Here is a 27771-nt window from a genome sequence, read left to right as displayed (position 1 = left end):
GAAAAAAATAAAATAAAACGTCTTTAAAATTGCTCTTATGAGAAGAGATTCAAAATAAGGTTTAAATATATTAATCGTGTACATGTCTCGTAAAAAGGTTATGGTTCACAGGCGATCCGTAGTTTCCGCTGCCATTCACTCCCACTCTATGCAATACAAAATACACCTGCCTGCAAGCACGTGTGTCTTTACTCGCACTAACACATATTAATTCAGTCGCCGTTCAAAGTCCCCACCCCCAACAACAAAACTGAGTTGTCCTCAGCGTGCGCTCTCTCGCGCCCCGTGCCGCGCAGTGCCGTACCCCTTCATCCAGTCGCATCATTAGCCTACCGAAGGAGGGGCTGCTTGGATGACGGTCCCGCGGAGGGGAGGGAACGAGAGGAGGGACCAAAGCCTTCCCCGCTTCTCGGCGCTTGCGAGTCTGGGACTAGGGCTGGAGAGATCGCCGGGGAGCATCGTCACCACTCCTGCACGGAGCCTCGCCTGGCCGTATACTGCGCCTTGCACACGTCGGGATTGCAAAAAATTCCAGAGAAATATACTCGCTATTTATGGCATGTGGCTGGTAACATTACTCCTGCTGTATTCTTTTAAAGAAGGTATGTGCTCGGTTTTAAGCGGTTCCCCCAACACATTCATTAATCAGACGCGGTATAATTGCTAAGTTTATATTTCTCCAAAACTGTCCCCTTATGCATTGCTGGCTACATAATTACAAGTTTAATGCATTAATACATCTTATCCAAAGATAATTATATCAAGCTACTGTGTTTTCGAAGGGATACTCTGAAGTTTCCATTCATAGATTACTGATAAAACTTTGTCCAAATTGGCTGTTTGGCAGTTTAAGGTTTAAATATCGTTTCATATTTCACTGTTAAACAATAAATGTGGTCTTGTGAGGTAGAGACTGGTTTGCATGTTCCAACATGCTCGCTCGTGACGCTGTAGATAGGAGAGATGAGCGTGATTTGTATGCACGATATGAATATGCAGCTGAATTATGAATATGTAAGACAAGGCGCGAGAAAACATTTTTTTTTTTCATATAGTTTATGGACATTTGCAGCTTTCTGTTGGATTTCTGGAACGTATTTTTGATCAAAGTGGAGTTGGTTAGTAAAGTGAGAATTTGATTGCTCCCAGACCACTTTATCAGTGGTGAGAGCTGATGTGCTAGAACAGGAGATGTTATTTCTCCCTGTTTGTCGCATTCGATTTGTAAAGCTTATTCTGTCCTCGTCCAACGATCAGTTTAAAGCAATTGCGTGTTTGATAATGGTTGAGTAACAAACGTTCTGCTTTATGAGACTATATATTTGTGTGAGAGCATTAAGTCATATGAATATTTTTCCCTAGGAAAACAACAGCATATGCAGCCTCATTTCCAATTAGCGGTGGTGCAATTAGTGGTCCTCCATTTTCTGTGCCAACAGATTCCTCATTTGTTAGTGCTGATAATGACTTTGATATGGCAGGAAGATTAATTTAAACACCTCTAGCATGAAACAACACTGAAGCACTTTATGATTGTTGCATTTTTTTTTGTTAAAATTGATTGTCATTATTAGATTTCTCAACAATTTTGTCTTTGCTATCGCCCCTCCCCCTCCATGTACTGTCCATTTACCCAAAAGATGTGTGCTTAATATTTGCTAATTTTTCTATATTGCTATATATTACCTGTTTACTGTCATAGTATGGCGATACAATATTAATTTTATATGTGCTGTGAAGTGTTTAAATTATTTGCCTAACAACATCTTAAATTCAAACTCTATTTCTGGATCTTGGGAGGTTAAGTTCACTGTTTAAACAAGTTATGCTCACGATTTCAGGTTGCTGTTTTTTTGTTAAACAATGATGATACCAATACCGTTGAACCGTTTTTATAAGTTGCAAGGCTATCGGTATTGAGACACCCCTCCCTCCCCATCTCTATGAGGAAGGGTGAATTTGGGCGTAAAGTGTAGTGGAGGGATATGGGTGCAGAGGACACAAAAAATCTTGATTTTTCCAGTCTTTTACAGTGGAAATTATTTAAACATTTTATGTTATTTTAGGTTTTGTGTAGTGTGTAAAGAATATTTTGCCATGTTCATCAAGTTCTGTCGCGGTCCTAAGAGATGTAAAACGCACATAAATTATCATTTATGCATATGCATTAGGACTGCGTATTTCTTCTAGAGGGCCGCGCCTCCATTTTTTACTTTCAAGGAATATTAAAAATCGGTCGTTGAAAGCTCTCCGCAGCACTTTTAACAAGAACTCTGTGTACATTTAATAAGTCATTCCTTAGTTCCCATTCATTTTTACTAATGAAGAATATCGTCTTGTGTACTTTCGACAAGGAGAAGTTGCACACCTGAACCCCTTACAGGAGCGGGAGGAGAGCTATATCCATCCTAAATTGTCGTCTCGAGGGTAGAGTTGTCGTTAAATGGAAATGAATTGGAATGAAATGCAAAACCCACCTAGGGGTGCTGCGGTATTGCTTATGGAAATTTCCATTTTTATTTTCATCTGGATGTAAATTGTGGAAATTGAGTTTCTGAAATAATAATAATAATAATAATAATAATAATAATAATAATAATAATAATAATAATAATAATAATAATAACATTCCGTACCCTAATTACTGGTGCATTTTAGCATCTGTGTAGTACAGCCTATCCCATGATGTGGATAATTTTAGCACGAGCTTTCTTGTTGCCAAGCTGTGGTGTGTTCAGGCCTCAAATCTGTCAACACTCCCATACAGATGGGAGATCGTAATTATTTCACATTTAAACGCTTTACGTTTGTTTTTTTCCAAATAAATTAGAGTAAGCATAATTTGATGTAATTGAACAAATATACAAATATGTAATGATTTGTCTTTCATAAATGATTATTTAAATTGTTTATTTTTCGTCGTTTCATCAAAAAACCGCGTTAATTTGAATTCAATGGCAATTTTATTTCATAGATAGCGGGGAGAACGACAGACAGAGAGAGAGAGAGAGAGAGAGAGAGAGAGAGAGAGAGAGAGTTTAATATTTATTTTAAGGATCAGCAGTCGGAAGGTCGTCAAATTTGTGCGGTGGCTGCGATATTATCCAGTCTGATCCGATTTTCTGAACATTTGCCTGAATTAAAATGTGACTGAAAATAGGTTTCTACGTCTAACACATCAACCTTTTCTTTTTAAAATAAAAAAATATTACTACAAATAATAATAATAATAATAATAATAATAATAATAATAATAATAATAATGTTATTGTAGCGTTGTATTCGTCTTCTTGTTTAATATAAAAAAGCATTAAATCACCTAACTCCTGATGTAGGACCAAAGCTCTTGTTACCGTTCACCTGATAGAAATGTCACGCCTGCTCATCGTACATGTAGATCCCTATACAGCCTTCCATTCGCTTGGCCCCCCATCGAAACTTGCGAAATTTCCTTCCTTTCTCTCGTTGTCCCTTCCAAATCCCCCTGCTCTTCCCAGCTGCGCAATTAGTAGCGAGCTCTGCTGCATCCCCCATTCCAAAAGTAAATCAGGTCATTGGCCATAAGGACTCCATTTATTTCTCTCAAAACGACACCCCCCCCCCCCCCCCCCCCCCACTCCGAGTTTGATCACTCAAAGAGAAAGTATCCTCTTACATCCTCATCAGCGAGTGGTCTGTTCGTGCACTTTTGGATTTCGGACGGTACACGCTGTGTTTATTGTCAGAGAAAAGGTTGTTTGGTAACCTACTGGTGTCCTCTCTTATTTTAACTGGATGAGTGTAACATGATTCAGTATCACTACAGCTCGATTTCCTTGCTTCTTTACAGTTCCTGATTATTTTGTGCTCATAATTGTTAGTTCCTTGCTTTGCTTATTGCGATATACATTTCATAATATCGTGCTCTATAGAATAATGTTCTATAGTATACTTCTAATTATCTGTCTTTTTTTCTTTTCTTTTTTGACGTAAGATAATAAGATAACCTTGCCAACTATGGCAACAGTTATTAACACATTTATTATGAAGTATCATTTATAATCCGCCCTTCATACATCCTTCAACGTTTTAAAAAGTGCCAGGCGGGGGCGGGGGTGGGGGCTAACATCTATGGGTCCGATATACAGTTCATGCCTGGTGTATGTCTGAAAAAACATTTGCCCTAATTATGAAAGACGTCGCCTGATTTTAAAATCAATGGAATACCTCATGGCATTTGGGTGGCATTTTCTTTACACACGTACACCTCATTGTTCTACCAGCTATTGTTGCTTACGTGGGGTCAAAATTAACGTCTTCATTATCACTCTCGAGCTGCAAAAAGCGTCTCGCTTCAACGGCAACCGGTGTTTAGCGGAGCCTTGCCGGTAAGTGAGCAGCAGGTGAACAAACATTCGACCCACACGGAGCGGTGCACGTGCACGCCACGCCTCGCTAGTGCTTGTCCATCCAACTGGCTATCACGCGCAAAGCATCTTAGTTCACAGGCAGCCACGCCGACTGCCCTGTTAGACCGAATGACTTACTACAAGTATGCTGACTTCATCAGGGCCTGTTTTCGATTTGAAGTAATATTTTGGTATTTGCTTACTAAATCCAATCAATATTAACAGAAGTGTATGGTCTACATGTTGGTTCTTTTTATACCTCACTTTACTTTTTCTTTTCTTTCTTTCTTTTTTTTTTTTTTTACAAAAAAAAATCAAGTAACAGGTAATGGCGCGGTGTGTAGTAGTGATGAGTTAATTGTGGCACAAAGTTTCAGAATGTTGACTGATTTGTTATTCCCGTGCAAAATGTGTTTTCCAATGCTGTGCTGAATGGGATAAACACTGGAACCAAGCAAGTGGACATTTGGGAATGAATGCTTAAGCAGCAACACCAAGTATCAGTAAACAAAGAGTGGATCTCTCTCTCGCTCTTCCTCTCTCTCTCTCTCTCTCTCTCTCTCTCTCTCTCTCTCTCTCTCTCTCTCTCTCTCTCTCTCTCACACACACACACACATCAAATTGTTTACTATGCATAAACATACAGAAGGCCTATATATACCTATCATCCTATCTACCTAATATATCCAAGATAAAATACCTGAGCATTCTACAAGTAACTTTCAGAACTGCCAAAATTCCCTTTTCAGGGTCAGTTTTGATAGTTTTATTATGCTAGTTTACATGCATGATCATTCTACCTGGATCGTGAAGAATGGACATATTATAACTATATTTATCCACATTCTAGGTTGGGCAGATATGAACACTTATCTCTTAATCTGTTATATATATATATATATATATATATATATCTATACAATATGTATCTATTAAATGAACGTTAGGGACTAATATGACTGATTATGAAAATAATCATGTCATTCATGTCTTTCTGGATTAGTAAAATTGATGATTTGAATGATTTTTTACTGACCTTTGTATGTTTGAATGCATGAATGTGTATCTGGTTTTGTTTCTGTGGGAGAGGTGCAAGAAAGGCAGAAATGCTAGCATGAGGAAGTCTTTTGGGGGCAGGGTGTGAATGTGTGTGTGTGTGTGTGTGTATGTGTGTAAGCAAATGTAGATGAGAAACAGAGAGCTGCATTATGCATAGCGGTTCACCATAGGCAATATCCTTGCCTCTTTACCATACATATTCATACACCATTTTCATACTGACTGCAAAAAATATATATAAAATGTGTAAATGTGTCTGCATGCACACAAGCCAGAAGGACTAGAATAAAGGGGAAGCCAAGAGAAGGAGGTTTTAGAGTGAAAATGTGAAAGAAGGAACACAATAGCAAGTAAGTGCAATAGCTTTTCTTAAATGGCTGTTTTTAGGGGGGAGTCGGGTATTGTGCAGTTTGGGTTGGCATTGCCATCAGTGTGGGTCCTCGGGGGGTGGGGGGGCAGGCTGGCATCCCCTGTTTCTCTCCTCATTTGGTGTTTGTGCATATGGCAGGCAAAATGGCGGGTAGCTATAAGACTTCGTTATCCGTCTGATGAGAGAGGATTAAAATCATAGCACTGCACTCTGGGATCTCCTGTTTGCATCTTCCTTCCCTCCTCTCTATGTCTCTCTATGTCTTTCCTCTGCCTGTGTCTGCACACAAGCATGCAGCCGGTCTGCCTGAAGAAAGAGAGTATGATTAGAAGCACTGTGGAGTTTTAAGGCTTATACTGTTCTCAGGCGTTCTGATGTCAAGTTTAACAAAACTACAAATGCAAAAGTTTAATAAGAGGTTTTCAAAGGTTTCTGTACATGGTGGGATTTTATAAATCACCAAAGGATTCCCTTACTCCATAGTGGGAGGATTTGTTACAACCGTGGACATTACTCAGACAGAACATCAGACAGAGGTCTTTCAGTCATATTATGTGGTGCACTACAAAGGTAATTTAACATGCAACTCTGATTTTTACGGGTGTTTACCACTGACCGCTGTCATAGCTCATAAAACAGCTTCCAGAAATCTTTAAAACACCAGTCATGAATTATGAAAATACAACAGCTATGCAGTGCTAGTTCTGATATTAAAAGCAAAGTGAATATTAAATAAAGATGTTATTTATTGAATTCCTGCTAAAAACGTATCTGCCAGTTTTAATGATTCATGGTACTTTATAAAGCGCTTATGCCCTGTCAAATAGACTACAGGTCCATAACAACATATCTTGTATTTCTGTTCTGAAAGTGTGTGTGTGTGTCTATGAAAGAGAGAGATACAAGTAATACTATGGTTCCTTGTGCACTTAATGATGCTTTGTTTTTGGCTGTGTTTGGCAAGTTCTTTTCCATATTTTCTACTTTAGCATCACTGCATGCAACCTCAGAGGTACACTGCACATTGCATTGTACTGCACATAGCAAATTAACATCTAACAGTTATACTGATATTTTAACAAAGACAAGTCTTCCAACAACATACGGAACTATTTTACTGATTCATGTTCATTTGAGTCATACAATGCATAGTGATTTTGTCACTACTCAAGACATTTAAATTAGGCATGGACTCATAAGACACTGAAGCCTGTATAAACACAATGTCATGGTCAGTCCCTCCCAGCTTCCATGTTCCATGTTTTCTCTGTCTGTGTATTTTAGTTCCATTCCTTAGTTTCATTTTCTCCACCCCTCATTTTATTTTCCACACCTGTCCCTTGTTTCTAGCCTTGTTAAGTTAATGTATTTAAACCCTGTCATGTTGCCTGTGTCTTGGCTGTTCATTGTTTGTTTAGTTGTAGTGAGGCTCAGTGTTTGGTTGTATGTTTGAATATTTTTGTATGCCTGTAAGTTTGTACTCTGTGTACCCTAGTCTCTGTTTATCCTAGCCCTCGTGTTTCCTAGCGTATGTTATAGCCTGCTTTCCTTGTTTGTCTTCATGTGTTTATTGTTTTATAATGTATCCCCATACTCTGCATATTGGCTCTATGACACTAGACTACTCAAACGTCTACGACTCTGGATTTGCCCCTAATAAATCTCACTCTTCTCCGCACATTCTTCCGCCTCCTTTCCGCTCCCTGTTACACACAATAATTCAAATTTTATCCTAAATATTTTGCTAAATATGTTAAAATACGCATTATTTTGAACTATTTTTATGCAGAAGGATGAGCTAAAAATCCAATGAATTCCAAATCCACACAGACCACCTCAGACTGAAATCAGTAAGCTATCACGTTTGACCCTCAGTTGCTGAACTGATTTGTGTCTGTTTAAGAATTAATTTACTGTACAGATCTTAGTTAGCCAGTATTTGATCACCTGTGGCACTACCTGCAGTAACATCAGTAGGTGGGAAGAGACCTACTTTTCTCCAATCTCAATAAACCCCTTTCACTCAGAACATGGGATAACACTGGTCCCTCTCCACATGTGCAGAACCTTACCCAGACCCCCACTATGAGATTATAGATACTGCAATCTTTATTATGGGGGTTAATGCTGTAGGCTGTAATCTGTGTAGGCAAAAAGGGTGGGAAGGGGGGTAGGGGTAGTGGGTGAACCAACTGACCTGATTTTCCCAACTACCAAAAGGACTGTCATGATATGCAGTTTGTTTTGTTCAAATCTACTTTTAGTGTTTTTCATGCAGGAACAGTCCTCATTTATATTTGATGTTACAATACAGTGTATTGTATTTGTATATTTCACTACAATTTACAGGATAAAATTCCAAAAGGGCTGTTAATAACAGAATGTGTTTACATTTATTATCCATGTATTTTGTGCCTCAGGACTAGAGCTGTTTTTGGAGCTGCAATCTGCTGGAGTCCTGTAACTGTCCATGGTACTGACAGGTTTCTCCCATTAGCTGTGTGGACTAAATTCCATTTCATGTAGTCCAGAAAAAAGACCAGTCTAAACTTGATGTAGATAACTTTTTTCCATGTTTTAGATCCTGGCCAGGCTTTAGTCTCATCATTTGATTGCAGTCTAGACCGCATCTCATCCACACCTCCTCTCATCTCGCCTCATCTTACCTATGCCCTCCATATCTCACCCCCAACACCATATCCCCTTGCCCCATACCTCACCCCCACACCATCTCCCCTTTCTCCATACCTCACCCCCACACCATCTCTTCTTGCCCAGTACCTCACTCCTCAACACCATCTCTCATTGCCCCATACCTCACCCCCCCAGCACATAACTCACTCCACCCAAACACCATCTCCCATTGTCCCGCTGAGGTGGGAGGGAGAGAAATTACCTTCACTGCATTGCTTATCAGCCTGGGGAGGATCTTTGTGTGTTAAATGTGAAAGGAGATTATATGGATTTAACTCTCTGTGTCTGCAATATACATTCCAATCATATAATATATAACCTTTAGTGTTCTATGGAAATATATACATATGTGTGAGAGAAAGAAAAAGGGGAGGAATTTGAATCTCACCCAGTATAATCTTTCTTTTTTTGGATTTAAAATAAGTAAATAAAAAGTTTATAATAAATTAGGCACAGTTGTACACATATCTGTGTGTGTGTGTGTGTGTGTGTGTGTGTGTGTGTGTGTGTGTGTGTGTGTGTGTGTGTGTGTGTGTGTGTCTGTCTGTCTGTCTGTTTGTGTGTCTGTGTAGTCACTGAGGGGTGGTCCTCCTGTTGTCTTTTATGCCTTGGTTACATGTCACCACCAATATTTTAAACACAATGATAATCAAAAAAATAGGGATAATCTGGGCATTGTTGCTACCAACCTGATTGGGGGCATTAATTAAGTGTAATTGCCTTAGAAGAAAATTCACTTGCTTTGGGCTTGTGTCATCCTTGGCTCACAGCCAGAGCTGAGCTAAGCAATTCTCTGAATACAAAAAGACATGGAACTATCCCATCAGAGACTATAGCACATGAAAGCACTCTGTAGGTACTGAGATAGTGTTTCTAAGACATTGTTATGAATGATGGGTTAAACCTCAGTTCTCACTGTTGTTAAACTATTTTGTTAAATGTTTGTTTAATGGATCTTTAATAGATTGGATTAAATGATATATTACAACATTAACTGCCAGGTTGGTCAATTCAAACCACAGTAGGGATATCATGGCGTATTTACTGCCATATCAGATGGAAGCATTCCGAACAGCTTTCACTACACATATATTAGATTACTGTTTTCTTAATGTGTGCACTGCCTTCAGGGTGTTAGTATTTTTGGCCTGGGTAAAGATAGCTGGTGTTCAAGGTTTAAGGTTTTTATTTTCTCCTACATTTGACTATGTTTTGCAATACTGTAGTTGTTAATATGACTGCACAGTTCCGGGAATTTCTATTACTGCTTTGACATTAGCAAACGACATCACAACATGCCTCACTATGACATCACAACAGGCCACAGTTTAATGCTTTCCGTTCATACACACACAGCTTTTATTCACATGCTATGACCTCACTAACTCACTAACTAGTCTCTAGAGCAGTGATATTGGCTTTCGTATACACCCCTGTCCCAAAGTGGCACACCAAAAAACTCCCAGGTGTACCATGCATTGTCCGTAATTGAGAGCAACTGGCTGTATTTTCAAGAAGATGAATTGCATGATATGAGCACTCCTGGAGGAGTGCAGACTAGTCACATAGTTGAGTGAGATCTTTTAAACAGTAATGTTGGGTCACATTAAGGTATCCCTTAATCCCTGAAGAGTATTACGATGTAATCTGATATCAGTTACCTAAGGAATTGGACAACCTTCTCTATATTTTTGTTCAAAATGAAAAATCATTGTGCACTCACATGGTTAAGTGATTTTATGTACTTTACAGTAGTGCACATTTGTATTGTGTTTTACTAATCTCTGGGATATGAAGGCATGACAGAGCATGCTTCACAGATACATGTGCTCTCTTCAGAAGTGAGAGCAAAGCAAAAGTTGTCCAGCCAGAGGGTCAGGAATAATGCAGAGATGGTTCTTAAAGCCCAGGGGCTTGCATTGGTTATGTTAATGAACATTGAGTCTGCAAAAGAATTTGCAGTTTTAATATACCAACCTAAAGATGCGTTAAACCAGATATTTCTAGGACTTTGCAGCTTTTGACATTTTGCAAGCAATTACTTCTTTGTTGTATTTTAACAAATGTCATGAGATGTGCTTGCACAGTGATTCATTTTAGTCAAACTGTAAACCAAATTTAAATCTGAATTTTACAAGGTCAAAATCAACTAAATCAAACAATTAAAAAATTATAAAAATGTTTTAGTGACCAGTTCTCTCAACTTCTCGTTTCAACAGTGAACAGCGAGGATGTGGTCTCGACGCGGCTGTACTTTGTGAACGCTTCCCTGCAGAGAGTGACCTTCTCCAGCTCGGTGGGGGTGTCCCTGCCCTGCCCTGCGGGAGGCGCCCCCCATGCGCTCCTCCGCTGGTACCTGGCTACCGGCGACGACATCTACGACGTGCCCCACATTCGCCATGTGCACGCCAACGGCACACTGCAGCTCTACCCCTTCTCCCCCTCTGCCTTCAACAGCTTCATCCATGACAATGACTACTTCTGCACTGCAGAGAACCAGGCTGGCAAGATCCGCAGCCCCAGCATCCGTGTCAAAGCAGGTGATAAACCTGTCTATCAATCCAACTGTCCATATATCCACACATCCATCCACTTGTCCCTCTATAAACCTGTCCATCCATATATCCAACAATCGACCTGTGGATCCATCCATCCATCCATCCATCCATCCATCCATCCATCCATCCATCCAACCACCTGTGCCTCCATCCACTGATCCTTCAACTCCATTCATTCTCCTATCCATCCACCTCTATCCATACCATACACTCATCTGTCAATCTACTCATCCAGCTATCCATCCTGAATCCAATCACTTTTACATTCATCCACTCCATTCATCCACTCCTCTATCTATCCACCCATCCATCAACCAATTCATGTACCCATCGGTCTTCCTCTTCATCCATTCATGTATCCATCCATCAGCCTGTTTTTGTCTTCATCCAAGTAACTGTCTGTTTACACATCCATCTCTCCTTCTCTATCCACTCATTTCTATATCTCTCACTCCATCCATGCATCCATTGTTTTTTTTATGTAATTATTCCTTGATGAGGCTATCATTCCATTGCATTGACAATGGGTTCAGCAGTAAGCCATTTTATTAATTTTGTTAATTTTACCATTACTGTTTTATATTGTGCTAGACAGCGCTATGTAGTAATTAAATTCCCATTTGTATCTTCAGTTCAAGGTCATCATTATTACATTAGGGGCCATATTGTAAAGTCAAAAGAGCAAAAGTAGGAATGAGCACTGGGGCGGAGGGCTGGCATATGACGTTAGCTGTAGAGCATGGGTTTTGAGCTGAACATCTGCAGTAACAGCAAAACTAGTGGCGGCCATATTGCTAACCTAAATAAGAAAGCAAGTGGCACATGGGCGTCCCAGCGGCCGGCCTGTTGACCTGGCTCCTTTAAAAAGCAGAGAGCAGACGGCCATGTGGCGCCATAGACAGTTGGTTGAATGACCCTCCGATTCAGTGCCAAGGTCATGTCTTGTGAGCAGGAGCTGACCGCCCAGTAACAGCGAGGGATGTCCACATACACACACACACACACACACACACACACACACACACACACACACACACGTATGCCAGCCTGTGCAGAGCCAGTGTCCCTTCTGTCTACCAGCCTCCATCTGTCCTACATGCTAGAGTTCCCATCTCACACACACACTTACTCACCTAGACAGTGTGCACATGTCTACCTATTGCAGATTTCCCCAAAATAAGAGAGCTTGTCCTATTATGAAAAACACCTGCTTTAAATGTAACATGATTGTTATTTTTACAATTAAATCTATCTTATGCAGTTTAGCATTGAGTCTCGGGGGATAGAATGAATTACCTACAAACCAGTGACAAGATGGGGTGACTTTGGCCTTGAATAATTACATTAATTAATCAATTAAGTGCTGAGATGCTGCAAAAACACTGTTAGACCTGGCAACCCACACAGAGCCTCATGTAAGCCAGCACTATGGAAGAGAAACTAACCAATCGGCTCCGTCACATGATGGTTGCCATGGCTACAGGAGAGGGGAGGGGCAGGGTGTGGCGCAGTGTCTCAGGTGGCAGTGGAGAATGATGACAGTTGACAGCTCATGGTGTGACACCCCCCCTTCTTCCCATCCTTTCCCCTCGCTCCCCCTTTCTCTCGCCCCTTCTTGCTTGTGCTCTCTTTCTACCTGCCTCGTTGTCATCCTCCTTTTTATTTCACCCACTCCTCTACATGCTGATCCCGTGCCAATAATAGCACAGGCACCTGTGTGGATAGCTTAACATTTATGAAAATCGCATCATGTGGGCTCTTTCTTTCTCCCTCCCTCTCTCTCTCTCTCTCTCTCTCTCTCTCTCTCTCTCTCTCTCTCTTTTCTTTCTTTCAACCATATCTTTCATTAAAAAATTACATTGTCACCTAAGGAAAAGCAGCAAATATAATTTTCTCGTTCAAACATTTGCTCCTTTTTTGTCCAAATGTCTTTCTCAGTGAAGAAAGGCCACTCATAAATCATTTCAGCCAAACGTAATCTACAGTCCCTGTTAAAACAAATTTATAATCTACAGTGTGAAGAAAATCTTACCATGGTTGTACATAATATAATTTGTCGTGCTAATATTCATTAACTGAATTATACAAAGAATACAATGGACTGAAAACTGCCAACACATTTTCTGGGACAGTGACCCCCATCACCACAACCTATAATGCATGAATGAATGAATGATTGAATGAAGCAACGAAGAATTAGTGAGTGAGTAAATGAGTGGTATATGTAATATACAGGCAGACAATTAAATACTTAAGCTCCAATATTGTGATCTGTAAATCTGACTGATCAGTCAGCTAGTATAACCTGGTCCAACTATGATGCAAAACTTGATAATTGAAAGTGGGCTTCACCTCACAGTACAGCCTTACTTATAACCAAGCCCAAGCTACCTGACCAAACCCTTGTTGAGAAACGTTGTATAAAAAAGAATTACAGCCTCTGTAAATAGTTAGCAGGAATACAACCTTTTATAGAGGCTTTTGAGTGGATTTGGGGTTAACTGTCACGCACAGTGAACTTCAGGACCCAATGGCAAACACAAAGTACGTGCAGAATAGCCGGCAGGTGCACCGTGTACATCCTGAGTCCATTCTCTCCCTCTCTCGGCCTTTGTCTCGACTACCCGATAGGTAATGTTTACTTTTATCCCCGTGTTAATGGGCCCATCCATTCATGCGCTGTTTTATTGAAATCTGTCATTTTCTTTCTCTCTTTCCTGCATCATGTGTAATGAATAAGTAAGCATGGTATTTGGTTACTCTCAAGTTAATTATTTAAATGACGGTGATACAGGATAGGGTCCTCGTGATGCACGAGAAATAAGAGGACGCGCGCCAGACTGTGTTTTAGCTCGTTTCTAAGCAACGGACGAACGCGTTCGGGCATCGGTAACATTCAGATGATGGTGCCCATACGAATAGAGAAGTAACTAAGTAAAGGATACATTTTAAATGTCTAAAATTTATTTGCTATTGTTATTTCTTTAAATTATATAGCATGACATCTATTTATTCCCGGGATACGGGTGTGGTCTAACCATTTAAACTGAGTTTTCGATGGAAATTAAATTAGTCAATGGGACTACGTCAGTCATATTGGATGACTGACAAGACACATAACCAATCAACCAGTTAATAAATAGGCCGTGGAAAGCAAAGAACGGGGAGGTTTTATCGATCAGTTCTATTGAGTCAAATCCCATCTGCATCATTAAAAATGTGCTTTCCTACCATTGGGGAAAACGGATCTAGGCTACTCAGAAAATGTTGAGGGCTACACTTTGCGCATAGTTAGACTATATATCGTTGGAGTGTAAATACTTGCCGATCAGACAAGGACACTGGTTCCAGTCTCTGTGGGTGACACTGTCGCCTGGTAGAAACCATTATTAATGACCAAGGAAATTCGCCTGCAGGCCAGGCGTTAATTATATCAGGGTTGGGGTTGGGGGTTGCGCGTATTCTTGGGACATGTCCCTCCTTTAAAAGAAACGTTCTCACTGTCGAATTACTCATAAATCCAGTTCCAGTGCTACTGAATCTTATGTGAACAGTAGAAAAACGCAATCACATTTGCGCAGAGATTTTTGTAAATGAAAACGCACATGCACCGGCTCCCGCAAAGAAACGACGGAGAAATTAAATTCTCTAAGTAAATGAATGTTGAGGAGGAAAACGAAATTCAGTGGCTGCTCTAATTCACTTCTGTTCCCCCGCTACCCTTTACTGGAGGAAATTTTCCTCGTTCGTAAACAGTGTTTCTAAAGCGTTTAGATTCCCTCTCTTTCATCCGACGTTGATTTGCGCGTCAGGTTCCGGCTGTCATGCGTAGAGAATGTCGCTTTCAGGTCGAGGAATGTTTCTGACAGCTCCAGAGGCCGTCTGTGCCGGCGAGCTGCGCTGTCCGTAAGTATTGTGCGGGTTATTTATTAAAAGGGCACTTCTCAAGATCCCCTCGCTGACGGCATAAAACTTAGTAAAGCCGAGAATCCCTCTTACAGTGACATGGCATATTCTGAACGTAAATAAACTACTCAGAAGGACGTCTCTTTCAGATGTTTAAAAAATATTCAGTTGTTGGGACTTCTCTTAACCACCACAGGAAAATTTCAGAACAGGCTTACTTCTTTGCCATAACCATTTGTAAAATAAACATAAATACAAAATTCTACCTTTAGAAAGTGGTAAATGGTAATTTGAGAAAACAAAAATGATTTCTGGACTTGATTTCATAACTTCTGCCTCTGTCTCCTGCTGTTAAACAGTGTTCAGGGAGCCGTACACAGTTCGCGTGGCTGACCAGAGAGCCATGCGGGGCAATGTGGCTGTCTTCAAGTGCCTCATTCCCTCTGCTGTGCAGGAGTATGTCAGCGTCGTCTCCTGGGAAAAGGACACTGTCTCCATTGTCCCAGGTAGGACTTCCAACCTAAGCTATTTCAGGTGCTGCTAACACACGCCCTTTACTACTGCTCCAAGACCAGTTTTAATATGCTTTAATATGGGGTTGTTTTTATAGGGCAAAAGGGCAAACTGGGGTTCGGGGGGGTTTATGTATAAATATATATATATATATATATATATTTAAAGATATACAGTACATAAACACTGGCATACAGTAACCCAGGATTTATGTTGTTGAATATTGGCATACTACCACAACACACACACACACACACACACACACACACACACACACACCCTGGGCACACCCTCCTCACACATATGCTTAGAAACCAATAAATATAAATAGATGTACTATAGTACTATACACAAATTTGGAAGTGAACTCCTAAATGGATTTTGGACATCACTGTCACATTTGCCCTTTTATTTAAATGTTTTGAATGTTTATTCTAGATGCATGAAATGAGTCCTATTACAATGAAGTTCATCCTGTATTTTCCTGCCTTTCCTGACAAGCTAGGAGACCTTGTAAGCTTCATTACAGTTTGGGGGAACTCTGTTAATCAGCCTTAATTCATTTTGGCTGTTTTACATGTCTCCCATTTTGTCTGAATAGAGGACAGCAAGCAAGAAGAATGGTCCAATTAAACAAAATGGAGCATATGAAACATAAGAATGCCTTTTACTGGCAAACCTGGAGATCTCATTCTCATAGGACTCTCTCTCTGTGTGTGTGTGTGTGTGTGTATGTGTGTGTGTGTGTGTGCGAGAGAGAGAGAAACAGAGAGATATGAAAATAGGCAGCAATACATTATTGAAGGGACTGTATTTGTATGTATGAGTTTTTTTTTTTTTTTTTTTACTTTAGTATAAATTTGGAAGGATTCAGATTGTGGTAGCCTGTATGTGCAGCTAGTGGTAACTCTATATCTATGGGGCCCACATGTCCTACATCAGGTGTGTGGATGTGTGTGTGTGTGTGTGTGTGTGTGTGTGTGTGTGTGTGTGTGTGTGTGTGTCTGTATGTGTGTCAATGTGTGTGTTTGTGTGTAAACCCTTGTCTCTTGTTTGATTGGAAAATCAATAGGTGCTGTTGATATACTGTCCAGGTCAGGTGGTATTTATGCTACCCCCAGCCCCCACCCACCCACCCCTCGCTTAATCTTTCTCTATGGAGGTGTCCTTTGCACTCACCAGTCCAGTTCAGACATTTGCAGCACATGACTGTGTGTGTCAGGTGCTCAATGTCTGACTGTCCCAGGGAGGAGATGGGTGGGGTTGTTCTCTTATCAGATATCTGTCTGTGTGAGTCATTAGGTTGTGTGTGATTAGGAGTTAATGAGAAAGTTAACATACAGGTGGTGTGTGTGCATGTGTGTGTGTGTGTGTGTGTGTGTGTGTGTGTGTGTGTGTGTGTGTGTGAACATTATTAAAGCCACAAAATTATTGATTTTTCCTCCAGTCTTTTTTGTTTTGTGCTCGACTGTGACTCGATGCTTAATTAAGTAACTGGTTGTTTGATAAGTTAATAGAAGGTCACACTTACATTCTCTGACACTATTTGACACTCTTTCATTGATTTAATTTGATAAAGCAACAGATATGGTCAGAGAAATCTGAAGAGTCTGGACTTGCCTGGGACCAGGGCAAAGCTTTGCTATTCTGTATAAAATTAGTTTTATTCTGTGGTATGGGTGAATGCAGTATTCAGTTCTGATTGACTGATGGGGTGCATTAAAGCCATGTAATGCACAGGTAGTTTCAGTCAAGATTAAGCACCTATCTAAACTCATTGGAGCAACATTGACAAAAAGTTAAAAGTAGCATAAATAGTCCTTTCATAGTGAATTTGTATTAAACTTTGTATGGCATAAATAGACCACAAAAGTAATGTTAACTAAATAACATATATTGTCAATAATAATATGGTTAGACTTTTTTTTTTTTTTTACTATTTTATGCCTGTCATCTGTGGATATCCTCTAGCTATCATACGTTGTTGGTCTATTGACAAGTAGAATTAATAATGGAGGTTAGTCTAAGAAATGGGACTTTAGAATTACCAATGGATAAAATAGAATTAGTATAGGCAATGTATGACTGTGTATCTAAGCAAAATATGTTGACACAGTAAGAATCTGGTTGGGTCCGTTGATTCATGAGCATCAAATTTAGACAAGCTAATAGACCTCTGCAGTGTTCTGTCAGCCACCAACTGTTCAAGGTCACTGGGCTTGGTGTTACACCAATTTTTAACTGTTTTTGGTAGAAGAGATTTTGTCCCTCAGGTCTTCTTTTGGCATCCAGTAGTTAACTATATAGGATTTCTCAAAGCAGACATCCTTCAGGCCTCTGGATCCCTTGCCCAACCCAGTTACAGTGTCAATTTGGCTATGGTTGTCTCTAGTCTTGTCAAAATACCAAAACTAACTTATGGTAGAGTAACAGAGAAAGGTCCAGATGGGCCTTGAATGCTTTGGTTTTGTCCTATCATAGTTCCTGAAATTCAGTTGATAGTTGTGCAATATGAATAACTGCTGACCCCAGTTGGAACACTCATTGTCCAAAGTAGGGATAGTTACCAGCTAGTGGCCCTAGTGAAAGTGCTACTCATTGACAATATGGGAACAACTGCCCTGGGCACTGTTGAGTATTTTGTCCAGTGGCTGGCTCTTTATATTAAATTTGGACCAGATCAACCTGCGGTCTGCCAAGTGTTTCTCTGCTCAGGTATTGGTGATACAATTAAGATTTTACTGGCAGGTAATAATATAATCTGCTAAGTTCTAGTGTTTGGATTGGTGGTGAATCCAAGAGGTTTTGAATTTGTTCAGTTGGAAGACAGGGTTGGTGATGACCAGTTGGTGCTCAGAGCAAAATGAAAATAGTCTGAAACCAATGTAATTTATTTTGGCAACTCTATGCCCTACAGTGCTCTGCCAGTGCTTAGCCTCATTGGAAATGTTTTCAGCATTCATTGTAGAGGTAAAGGTACTGACCAGTGTAACAAAATGGGTTCCATAGGGGATTTTGAGATGTTAGAGAGGAGTGTGGTCTTTAATGTCAAGCTGACACAATGTAGTCTACAGGAGTCCCCTGGGACACCCTTCCGAGCAAAGGTATATCCCCCACTGATCCCAGTTAAGTCTCACTGGGGGATATTTTCTCAATCAAGGCAGTGATAGTTATGTTGTATCTCCTGAACCCACAGGTAAAGAGGCTGTTTATCTGGGAGGCCCTATGTTCCCATCCTGGACAGAATGAGTGGTTTTGCATGTTTTATCACTGCAGAATGCTTTGATTTGTCTTTTCTAGACATTTCCCTTATATGTAGTGAGCAGTGTGTTCTGTAAATAGGACTCCACACAAGAAGTTGCCAAAGACATATAGGAACTCACCAAAGGAAAATGTAATTCAGGTTCCTATTCTCACCATGACCATCAGAGCTCAAATAGTCTCTGTGTAGGACTCAAACTGAGGGCTACTAGCATGTCAAATGATCTTCTATCACCTTGTTCCATCATAAGAGTAAATTTAGAGCAAAGGACTGTATGGCAAAGCCTCAAATGTACCACAAATGTAGTTATTTAACCAAGACACGTTTAGTGTCCAGTGTTTCCTTTATTAGCTTTGCACTGGAGCAACAAGGTATATCTAGCTAGCAAGTACTGAAATCAGTTTCAGCCAAAATCTTGTCCATAAATTCATGACCAAATGTTCACGTGATTGCCTCAAACTGTGTTCAATTCTTTAGTAATGTCATGAAGAATTGATATCGAACACGTAATATCTTTTAGCAGTTTATAAAAATGTAAAAAAAAAAAAAAAAAAAGTATTGTACAGTTGAATTCTTTCATTATGCAAATGGTCCATCTTGAAGATTTAGGTCTGCATGTACAAATGGAAATGATAAGGGGTGGAATGGCCACCCACACCTGTATATTCAGTAAATCCTCCAATACTAATTTTATAGCATTTAGCTGACACTTTTATCCAAAGTGACTTACAATTATGACTGAATACTACTTGAGCAGTGAGGGTTAAGGGTCTTGCTCAGGGGTCCAACAGTGGCACCTTCATAGTGGTGGGACTTGAATTGGCGACCTTCTGAGTACAAGTCAAGTATCTTAACCACTGACCTTTTTGGTGTTGAGCGGAATCTCAGGTAAAAAAAAAAAAAAAAAAAAAAAAAAAAAAAAAAAAAAAAAAAAAAAGCTGCTAGGTTTTGTATAGTGAAGTTTGCATAGCGAATACCTTCTCAAATAACTGATTGGCTGGTCCAGGTAAGAACTTTTTCAGGAAGCTAGATCTCTGGGACCAAGGTTGGTGGTCACTGTCTTGATTGGTCACTATCTCAGTTTGTTCGGTTTTCTCTGTTGCCACCCATTATGCAGTATGCATCCAAATTTGTCACAGTGATGACATCTAGTCTCCATACTGTCATTTCCAGACAGTTTTCTGAAGTGCAGAAAATACATTTTTCTTTATCTATTTATTCATGCAATGTTAAGTTTTATTGTTGTTTTGTTACACGTACAATAATAAGGTAAACTGTTCAAAATAATGTCATCTTTGAATTTGTCATGTGTATGAGTGAAAATATGGGGAGAACTAACTAGCTATAAGGCTGTTACTTAGCTGGACATAGCTGGCTGGCTAACTAACTAAAAACTCTCAGGTGGGTATCTGTCTGATTATTTAAATTCTAATAGCTAATTGGTGAAGGTAAATGCTAATTTTAGTTGACTTTTATACAACATAGGTGTTTGATGCTGTATTAGTATTTGATTTCAGGGTTGTTGAAAATCTAATTGTTCCATTAGATACTGGGACATTGTGCACATTTGATATGACAATGTTTACATGCTAAGTGCTTTTATCTCTTACAATTAACTTACTGACAAACATTATTCTACATTGACACACAATGTTGTCACAATATTGTGACAGCACAAAATGCCTGCTGGGGACTCTGCTGGGTATTCTGGGTACACTGTTCTTCCTACAGTGAAGTTGCAATAAGCCTCATATTAACCAACCTTTTTGCAGTATGAATATAATTAATTACTTATTTACTTATTTAATTACTTATTAACTGATCTGAAATAAAAAAGAAATAGGCATGAATGGCTTTGTAATATGAGGGGAGAGTACTAATAGGAAAACTAGCATGATCATCAACGGGAAAAAGTATTGTCAGGAATAAGCCAATAAACCAGGTTAGTTTGTACCTTTTCATAATTCCACTACTATGTAAAAAGTCAGAGGGATTTCTCATCATTTACTCCCCCCAAGCCCTTCCTTTCTCTTGGAGTCATGACTCTCCTTTATCGGCTGCTCTCTCTTCACTACGTGTGTATCTTCATTGTTCCTCAATTACAGTGACAGCTCTCCTCCCACCACACGCGCACACGTTCACGCTTAAATCCATGACCATGTGCTCTTCATTTTTTACCAATACTTCCTTCTCCTCCTTTATCTTCCAGCCTGCCTGAAGTTACCGAAGGAGGAGTAACATGAAGGAATTTGAAATTCATTTGTTCTGTGTTTTCTTCAGCCCCTTCATCCACATCTCTCTTTCCATTGTGGTGTAACACAGTTCATTTGGTTATCGTTGCAGAATATGAGGCTTTTGCAACTTTACATTAAACCTACATCTGTAGAAACAATGTAGTACTGAGTAAGCTGGGGTGTTGTCCATGCTGACATGAAGTGTGAATCACATTAGTGTATCTGGCACGTGCTCACACAGCCGCATCCTTTCTCATGACTTTGCACTGGAGGCACATCACTGTGTGGCCTGGACTTCTGAATCTGAAAAGGGCTGTATGTTTGCACTATACGGTAACAATTTTAAGGTGACCCTAATATAGGCATCATTTTAACCCTAATAAATGATAAACTTGTATGGATAAGGATATTTGACAGGCATAGAAATATAGTGTTTGTGTAGCAAGGAACTTTGGCAGCTTGATTTGAGCTTTAATTTAAGAATCTAGTATTTAAAATGAACTTTTTTTGAAGATAAAGAAGACAAAATAGTTTGGTGCCCTACATTATGGTTATGCCTAGTTTTAGGATTAGTCTTATACTTATAGAAGTTAGGTTAAGTTTAGCTTTAGTATTAGGCTTAGGTTTTAGTTTTAGGTTTTAATATTACAGTTAGTTTTGGTTTTATAATTAGGGAGTCTGAGATACACTAACAGGTTAGAGCTTGTCTCTCACATGTATACTAATGGAATTTGTTTTGTGTGTGTGTTGTGTTTGGGTGTATTTGTGCGTGACAGTTTATTAGCATTATTCTCCTCTTACCCTCCAAGATCAAATCAATGTGAGGTTTCTCTCATTTCCATGGCAACAGATTCAAACCCTCAGTATGCATGAGGAAGGTACAAGGAGGGACTGCTATGCAGTTTTGATTAGTGTATATCCATGGTACCACATGGCACAGACAAACTTGTATACAATTATACACACATGCACAAATGCTCACCTGCAAATGTTTGCATGCACACACACATACGCACACACACATTTAAACATATAATGAGGAATTCTAAGTTTAGAACAGTATGTTTATGGGTATGATAATGCAAATAACCGTGTTACATTATTATTGCAAAATGAATGCTTGCAAACTACAAACATTTTGGTTTGTACAAATACAACACTCATCAACAGAGAATGTTTTTGTCAGAAGAGCTCTGACAGTCTCATGCAAGGGATTAGGCATAGCTAGAAGGCTGGACGTTTGCAGAGTTTTCTGAGTGACAAATAGGCCACTTTATAAATACAATGACATTAAAGAAGATTGGAATCTCTCATTATGTATGTAACTCATTATATCTGCATGTAAATGCAGTTAACAAAGCTAAACAACTTCAAAAAAGTATGAAATCATTTCCATAGAAAATAACCAAACAAAATATAATATTGTTGAAATTAAGCCATAAAAACAGCTCAGGCATTACTGACAGCATTAAGCACGTAAGAAAACCCTTTTCCATCTTTTCAGACTGCAGACACACAATAACATTTAATGTTGTTTTCAGTGGAATTCTCCTTTCAGAAGTGCATGGTCCTCATACTTCTGCACTCACAACAAATAGGTGACATACCAGTACGTTGTCATTTTAACCTCATTTTGACATTTTGAACTGAGATTATTGATGACAGCGCTGTGTTTGCAGCTCATTACACTTATGTTTCTACATAGATTTTATATTTGTTGGGCTATATCTTACCCCACATATTGCATAACACAAAACAAGCAAAAACACCCCGTTGAATAGTTTAGAATGACACTTTAAATTTGGCTATATCCTCTGAGTGTTTCCTTTCATTCTGCCGAATGCTAAATGAACATGCTGGGGGGCACCAGGAAGCATACCTTTCCTTACCTTTTAAAAGTCCTAAATCAGAGGTAGGCAGTAATATCTGCAAAGGGCCTGCCTGCAGATTCCACTTGTCTAATAGGTTGTTCTTGTTCTCCAATCAGATCATTAATTGTACATGGTGAAGGGTGCACAAGGTGTCCTCACAGGTACAACAAAACCTGCCGCCACACTAGTGTTCTATGGCTAAAATTGCATTACAAATTGGCCTAAACAGTTGAATCCTAGCAGGTCAGTTTTCTTTGGTTTGTACTGCATACTGGTGCTCTTTATGTTTTTATAGTGTGTATGAAAGCTTGTTATATTTACTGAAACCCATTATGCCATTGAAATACAGGGAAATAAATATTGAAATGTTAGCCTTCATAAGCACACTGGCACATGCACACACACACATACACACAACATCACTTTGGTGTCTCTCAGCTGATCACATCCAGGCCTCTCAGTCTCTCAGCTGCAGCCATTTTCTCTAAATCTGCATGTTAAGCATTCGTTGAGAAAAAAAGAGGAGGGGAAGGTGTGGGGAGAGAGATGGTGAGGATGGAGGGTGTTCTGTGAGCGTTAGTAATCAGCGCTCCACTCTCTTTAGTGGGGCATGCTGCCTCTCCAGCTCCTGCTTGAGCTGCCGTCACCATTTTGTCCCATCTCTCCTCGTTGCCTGCTCGTTCTCTCTTCTTTCTCTAAGAGGCCCACAGAGTGAGAAAGTCGTAATACGCAGCACAGCAGTACAGCAACACAGAAACGCAGGAAAGCAAAAAAAAATTAAAAAAAAAAAAAATGGAGATGGCAACAAAGTGTTCAGGCTGTTGAATTATGCAGAGAAAGGAGGAGCTGTGGATAGACAGATGGACAAACAGAGAGAGAGAGAGAGAGAGAGAGAGAGAGAGAAAGAAAGAAAGCACTAGAGACTTTAAAATCCTGATGTGATCAGACCACTGGGGAGGGAGGGATGATGGCTGCATGTCCTCCTATTAAAGATGTATGACCAGTACATTTCCCCTCATTTATTTGCTTATTTTAACCTCTGTTTTACCATTAACAGCTAAGGCGTGAAAGGGGCACTACCAAACCATGGGCCATTTGTGTATGCGTGATAATACTTTAATTGTGTTTGAGTGAATGTGCATTGTATGTCAGCGTGTGAGTGTGGGGCGTTTGAGGCGAGAGAAATGGAGGCGCTTACTTATTGATGTGCGTTTATGGGCTTTGGAGATGGTGCTAGTGGTGGCAGCGGTAGAATTGAGCTTGTTTATTCACGGCCGCGGTTGGATGTTTTACAGAGAGAGCAGGTGCAAAGCATCACTGCCTGTTTGAGGAAAGACACTGTCGTCTGGAGAGGGAGAAAGCGGGAGTGTGTCAGCTGCACATTAAAACATGAAGAACAGAATCTATTCAAAAGCAAAGTATGTATGTATGTACGTACGTATAGATAGATAGATAGATAGATAGATAGATAGATAGATAGATAGATAGATAGATAGATAGATAGATAGATAGATATTTCTGAGATAAAGTAGCGAGGGAGGGATGGAAAGATTGGGGGAGTGCGAGAGGAGAATTTCAATGGCACTCCAGTCATCCAGCAGGGCTCGTTAGTCTGGGGAACATTTGCATAGAGCCTGGGGAACATTTGCATAGAGCCCTGGTGCACTCGTATGGTGCTACCCAGAGAAGATGGCTTCCACTTTATGCTTCTAGTTAGTTATGCATTAAACCCCCTCCTGCCTCCACCCCTCCCACCTTACTACATTACTTTCATACTATGAATTTGTACAGATGTGACACTCAAGTTAATACAGTATGATCGTCATAAATGTAGACTCCACCTTAACTTCAGAAAACATGTTCAAGTGGGGTCTTTCTCCCAACCTTTAATCATGTAACAAAGCTTGCATGTGATGTCATTATGTATGCACACCCAATATGATCTTACTACACTTCGTCAGTGCAACAAAATAATTTAACAGAAAATGCGTGTATCAGGCTTCTGTAGAAGCCTGGAGCTGATAGTAATTAGTTTTAGCATGTTAATCTTGATATGTGTCAGTATAGATGCAGCTAATCAAGGTTGTAGGCTCCTCCCAAAATCTTCCAAGTGTGAAAGTGGAGTTGTTATAGATAATGTGCAGTACAGTGGACACACTATTGTAGCTACTCCACTGATTCCAGAAGAGAAAACCTGATGATTGATGTAAGGGTGTACGTGTGTGTGTGTGTGTGTGTGTGTGTGTGTGTGTGTGTGTGTGTGTGTGTGTGTGTGTGTGTGTGTGTCCACTGTATATTACATGTAAGGAGCTCTGGACTAAAGTGTCTACTAAATGTTTTCAATGTAAATGTGTGTGTGTATATGTGTTTGAATGATTGTGTTAGTGTATTGTTGAGTATGTGTGCATTCAGCATTTAAAAAATGTATAAAAGAAATGGAACTCGGAAATAAGTGCTGTTAAGTGTACTAATCCACTAACCTCTACACTCGATTAGCTGGTTCCATGTCACTTCCTGTTTTTCAGCCTTGCTTTCCTGCTGGTCCCAATCCTACTAGATATCACCTGCTTTACTAGAAACCTTTATTTATTAGAACCACCTTGTAGGTGCACATTTAAACATATGTCCTCTTTGTGTTTGTGTTGCCATGCCTCCAGCTCTTCATCAGTGCTGTTTCTGCCTACCAGACTGCTGTTGATATATATTTGTGGGCAGACCATGTACAAGCCAGTACTGACATTAACATGTGTAAAAACACTGTTGCAACACTGCTGTGCTTGGTACACCTGTACTGGTGCAACACCCACTATCACGCCCCTGTCTGGTCAATGTCACTGGTCAGTGTGGAGAATGGTACACTACCTGAATAATGTCCAATCAGCAGTGAACCTCTAGTCAGAACCTGGCCAGTGATGAACAGTGTGGAGGGAGGCTGGCGAACTGTGTGTGGCCACAAACAGGAAGCAGTACACCTATAACATACACCTAAACGATGTGTACCTAATGTAGTGTAGATGGGTCTGATAAAGTGTGATGAATAAAGTGTGGGTGTTAAGGGGGGCTACTGAAGTACTGTTTTGCTGCATTGTGAAACTTGAGCATAACTGTTTGTGGACAAATGCACACACTTGTACTGTTCATTATAGAGCTTGTTAGGCATTACCAAAACAGATACCTTTTATATTAAGCATATATAATTTACATCTGTTTTGGTAATGCCTAACAAACTATATAATGAACAGTACTAGCCTAGTGTAGGTGTGTTGAGGGTTGAAATGTAACTGTCAATGCATAATTAATGGTTAATCAATGACCTTGAATAAACTAGTGTCAAGAGTGTCAAGTAGACTCTGAAAAGTTTGTTAGCATAAAGACATATATCTGTTTGCTCAGGCAGAATAGTTTCTTTTGCTGTAGTTCAAATATCATCTAATAGAACCTATTTTTCATATCACAAGCGTCTCTGCATGTCCTTTTGGTGTGGGTGCTCTTTTGGTGTGGGCGCTCTTTTGGTGCTGGTGCACTTTTGAGTTTGCTGTGTTTCCTCCCTCATGTTTTCTCCATGGATTTCCTAACATACCTGACTCCCAGAATTCCTTTCATCTCCTTTAGTGCTTCCTAACTTGCTCCTGGCCTCTAGGACCAATCACAGTTTGCCCTTCATGTCTTCCCACCATGCTCCTCCCACGCTCTCATGCAGTGTGTGTGTTGTGCCACATTCTCTGCCCAGGCCACGAGTTCCACTGCTCTGGTCAACTCCTCACACGTTCCACTCCTGTAGGCATTTTCAGGAGAGTCTTTTCCCTTAAACTGGACAAAAGTGTAGTTTTGTCTCCACATCACACTTGTTATTGACTAATACACAGAGGGAAGGTTTCCTGCTCACTGTGCAGAAGACCCTGTTAGTGTGATTTGCCCTCAAGTGTAGAGGGATACCCAGTTGTTGTTGTTTTTTTCTTTCAAGAAACAAGATCCAAATTCTTGTAATTCCTTTTTTTATTTTTTTTTTTATTTTTTCATTGATGAGATGACATTGTTTTAGCTAAGGGTTTATGATGATGCCAGGGAACTGAATATGTGTCAGCTCATATGACATCTTGTGCTGTCTTTCTTGTTCAGATGAGTATAAATAACTGTAAAATACAGATTCTGTACTGGGATATTTAAAAACATTATAGTGAGTTGACTCTTTGACATGTAAAGAACCAGTTAATCCCATCAATAATTGTGCCGTTCATTTTCACACAAATTACAATATCATTAACAAAATGGGTGTGTGTGTGTGTGTGTGTGTGTGTGTGTGTGTGTGTGTGTGTGTGTGTGTGTGTGTGTGTGTGTGTGTGTGTGTGTGTGTGTGTGTGTGTGTGTGTGTGTGTGCATGTGTGTCTCTGTCTCCCTTCCTGTTGTGGAAATTTAAATTCAAAAGAAAAGACCAGCAAAATAGAACCATCAAAAATAGAGAGCGAAGGGATGAATAGCTTGGAAAAAAAGAATGCTGTGGAAATCTCCTATAAATCTCATTTGAACGCAAGTTTAGGTTTAATCTGAAGGTATCTCCAATTAACCACTGACCCTCCAAATACTATAATTGTGGTATAAAATTAAAGGTTTTGGCTATGATGATAGCAAATTCTCACTCACACTCTTGCTATGCACAGTTTTACATGCATACATTCAAGTTGCTCCTGATGCAAACATGCTATATGCTACTAACTTAGCTAAAGTGCTATGTAAGTGCTAAAATATTTCACACCTAGCTAAAATGCTACATAAGAAAATGTAATGAAAAGATATGTACACATTTTTAGTGCTACAGATATTAGCATAGATACAAATGTGCAAATGCATGCTGAAGCATCATCCTCAGTCTTCTCATTACACACTCATTCTCTTCTTAGTGAAACTTTTATGCTCAG

General features: G+C 39.8%; 1 protein-coding gene across 4 annotated transcripts in view; it reads left to right on the top strand.

Moving 5' to 3' along the window:
* The first annotated feature begins 425 nt into the window (after positions 1-425).
* dscaml1 (Down syndrome cell adhesion molecule like 1) overlaps positions 426-27771 on the top strand; it is a 90952-nt gene continuing 63606 nt past the window's right edge. For 2 of the 4 annotated variants that reach the window (XM_081699934.1, XM_081699936.1), the window contains exons 1-3: positions 426-602; positions 10731-11051; positions 15335-15481. In XM_081699934.1, coding sequence (XP_081556060.1) covers positions 560-602; positions 10731-11051; positions 15335-15481 — 511 coding nt within the window. In that variant the 5' untranslated portion in view covers positions 426-559. The remainder of the gene's footprint in view (positions 603-10730; positions 11052-15334; positions 15482-27771) is intronic. The other 2 variants (XM_027013413.3, XM_081699933.1) reach the window with 1 other exon arrangement.

This window comes from Electrophorus electricus, chromosome 17, assembly GCF_041902795.1.
Source record: "Electrophorus electricus isolate QZ-2024a chromosome 17, ASM4190279v1, whole genome shotgun sequence".
In the NCBI taxonomy this organism is placed as follows: domain Eukaryota; kingdom Metazoa; phylum Chordata; class Actinopteri; order Gymnotiformes; family Gymnotidae; genus Electrophorus; species Electrophorus electricus.
This window is presented reverse-complemented; position numbering and strand designations above follow the sequence as displayed.